This window comes from Colletotrichum phormii (assembly GCF_030913505.1).
Source record: "Colletotrichum phormii strain CBS 102054 chromosome Unknown BDP81scaffold_5, whole genome shotgun sequence".
NCBI classification, from domain to species: domain Eukaryota; kingdom Fungi; phylum Ascomycota; class Sordariomycetes; order Glomerellales; family Glomerellaceae; genus Colletotrichum; species Colletotrichum phormii.
In genome coordinates, this window is record NW_026851447.1 from 669105 (window position 1) to 672558 (window position 3454).

At 54.9% G+C, this 3454-nt stretch overlaps 1 protein-coding gene across 1 annotated transcript; it reads right to left on the reverse strand.

Moving 5' to 3' along the window:
• Nucleotides 1–306: 306 nt before the first annotated feature.
• On the reverse strand, nucleotides 307–2044 carry BDP81DRAFT_447165 (uncharacterized protein; the record flags this gene model as incomplete). Its single annotated transcript, XM_060592150.1, has 3 exons — nucleotides 307–637; nucleotides 735–1741; nucleotides 1829–2044. 3 exons carry the CDS (start codon nucleotides 2042–2044, stop codon nucleotides 307–309), a joined length of 1554 nt encoding a protein of 517 aa, XP_060448088.1.
• Nucleotides 2045–3454: the final 1410 nt, after the last annotated feature.

Here is a 3454-nt window from a genome sequence, read left to right on the forward strand (position 1 = left end):
AATAAGCCGGCGTCGCATTTCCGCCATGCTTCCATAACCCGCTCAACGCCATGCAATGCTGTCCTTGATGTTGTTTTGTGCCCAGAACGCCAATGTCTATTCGTCGAAACTTGAAAAGGGGATCTGGTCCACTTTGACGCCTGTGTGCCGCCCCAGATACCGTGGTCGTAAGTGTGTGTGTGTGTGTGTTTGTTATGCTGTTGTAGTCGTTGTTCTCTCGTGTCGTTAATCTTTCCCCCAAGACTTGCTTGGGTACATCCGTATTTCGTAGTCTACGTCAATGTGCTGAATGACTTCTACGCTGATCTAGGACTGAGGTCCTGTTCGAATCCGGAACTTGTCGCGCAGCTTGTCGGCCAATCTTGCCCTGCGGCTCCTGTCGTTCCTCTCCTCACCTCCAACGTCGACCGTGCTGCTCCCAGCTTCACCTTGTACTTGGTGCTGGGTACGGTATTGTCGAAGGGCTTGGATACGCTCTTCTGCCGAAGCGTGCCTCAACCTGTTGAGGTCAAACAATCGGGTCCTCCGTCTCTGCGAGGTGGAAGAGCCATCGCTCTCGTGACCGTCCAGCTCAAGCGGGGGCGGAAGTTCATCACTGGGATTCTCTGCTTCCCCTTGTGGACGGAGGTCAAGACGGCTGAAGATGAACGTTAGCAGGATATCCAATGAAAGCCTAGCACGTGACGGAGACGATGCAACATGGGCTCTGTAAGAAGGCAGCGAGCTGAACTCACCATAACGGGCATGTGCCTGAGACGTTGACCAGCCAGGGGTCTACACAGTTGGGGTGGAACTTGTGGTTGCAGGGCAGCACGCGGACATCTTCACCGACAGTGAAGTCTTCGGTGCAGATTGAGCAACCCAGGTGCTCATCCTCCTGTCCTCCAGCATCTCGACTGTCAGAACCAGCACTCTTGGCAGCACCAGCAACTCTGGCAGCTGCTCCGCCGGCAGCAAGGGCACCAGTCGCAGTGGCGGCCGCATCACTAGTCGTAGCAGTAGTTGTTTCTGTCGCTGTAGCAGTGGCCCCGATATCCTTGGTGCTCACCGGAGCAGCGGCACCCTGCCTGTCAACAGCTGTGTCGTTCGTTGGTACATTCGATGCGCTCTCCAATTCAACATTGGGATCCGGCTTCGCCTCCTGCCGCTCGCCAAACTTGACGATGGGCAGAGTGTCCAAGACAGCGCGGGCGAGGCCCTTGGCACGGCTCTGGCGGGGACGGCCGTTGAACCCGTTTCTGGGACCGTACCTCTCAGGGTAGCGGTGTGCCCTGACGGCGCCGGTGGCGATGATGATCAAGAAGAGCAGTGTAATCAGACCCGTAATGCTGTACAGAATGCTCATGGCGACAGCAGAGTTGTTGCCGCCCCCACCATTCCCTTCATCGCCAGCAGCGCCAGTTGCGTTTCCTGTAATGGTGACCTTGAGCTGGTCTGCCTCATTCGTGCCGTTAAGAATGCGCAGGGCCTGTTGGGAGTCTCCAGCATCCGCCATAGTGAAGATGGAGTAATACGTCAGGTCCGAGCCGGCAAGCATACACCAGTTGCCAACCGTGCTGTACAAGACAATAGCCTTTGGCTTATTTTCCATCAGAGTGCCCAACATCATGTTAGGGTTGATGAAGCCACTGCCACTGCCATCTTGAGTGTCGCAAGAAAGGTATGCGACCTGGGTCTTTGATTTGATCTGATTGTAATTCGAAGAGTCGGCGGCTACCATGGTACCCTCAATACGAACTGCCTATTGGGTTGTTAGTAAAGTCTTGCATTCCATGGTCGATCAGCGACACTGCTGCGCTGCGCGACCAGATGATGGATGGCTTCGTACCCCGCGGACAACGTCGGACTGATTCAAGCCCAGGTTCTCCGTCGACGGCATGACGATGAACGATAGTGGAACGGTGCCACCAGCCGTCGACAAGGACATCTGCATGCCCGATCTCTCGCTCCATGATGGGATGTCGTTTGCGGGAGTGATGGTTGCGGCCTGCGCCATAACGCCGACGACGGCGCAAACCAGGATCTGTAGGAGTAACGACGCCATCGTTTCTGTCGATTCGATTACTTCCTCTTCTCACGTTCGCACGACGGTCGACGTCGCTTTCCGGCGGAACGGAGGGGGAGGGGGGAGGGGGGAGAGCCACGGGAGACTTCGTTTATTTCGGACGACAAAGGTGCGAACTGAAGAATGAGGAGGCGCTCGGGGAAATATGTCGGAAAATGGTTCAAAAGGCGCTGACTAGTTGGTATGACGGCTCAAGTCGCACGACGTGGAGATGGCGTGCAGTGCAATGCGTTCGCAGATTTGGTACGGAGGACGGGAAGTTTGGTCGGGCTCGCTCGCTGGCAGGCCGAATTGTTGGAAGAGGAGGGGGATTGGCGCGTCACATCTCCTCGGAACCGTGAATATCAATCAGATGGTCATTTCCATCCCCAAGAATTTGATCGTCAAGCGGCCGAGCGAATGTGCGATGTTGTACTGGTAGAAATCGCGTGTCTCTCTGCAGGGTGCGGCGGGCAAAGTATCGGGGTATCGTGGTCGCTATTACTGTCACGATGGTCCTTTGGGTATTTGGTTGGGTGTTGAGATGCGGATGGGAAAAAGAAGGGCGGCTCGGCGGGTAGTGGTGACGGGGTCTTGGGTGGTGGTTGAAGGAGGAGGAGGGAAGAGAGACAAAAGTCACCGGAAGGGATGGGGAAGGAACGGTAGTGGCGGGTCACCAAAAGACACACGGCAAGTGAGCCGAACGGGCATCAGATTCAGCGGTACGAAGAATACCTACGTAGTATACGAATAGTGTATGGAGTACATGAGATCTTGGTGGTCAATGGCAGGGCGAGCAAAGTACCCACCCTTGTCTAGTGGAGGAATCGCGAGCGCCAAGACGAATGTGGAGAGATGGACAGCGGAGGTCGGTCTCACTTGCGGCGACACAGGGCAGCCCGGGCACCCGGGGGTTGGTCAGCTGTAGCAGAACTGGGACAAGTCGGGTGACTCGACGGGATTATCCAGTTGGCAATTCCTGATAATCCATCGCAGACTACAATAATTTCTCCGCGTAACAATTGGCTGGGGTGAGGTATATCTCATTGTCCCGTCTGGACGGCAGGGAACAGAGCCGCAAGTGAGGCACAGCAAAAAAAAAAAACTTGAGACAGCGAGGAACTCTGCCCAATGAGCATATCCGTATGGCATATCGTATCTCGCACCATTTAGGAATCTCGCACCATTTAGGACTTTAGGTTGGTAGTGTTATTAGGCTATCAAGGTGTTTCTCTGACTGACCAAGAGCTGACCAAAAAGGGGGGATATGCGCATTATCCAGTATCCTCCCAGTTGCCAGTGCACATCACCACCCAATCTGCGCAGCCAAACAAAGGAACAGCAACAAGCTGAGATGAACCTGATCTGATTGTAAGCCCGCGCGCAAGTCGAAGCTTAAAGTCCCACTTT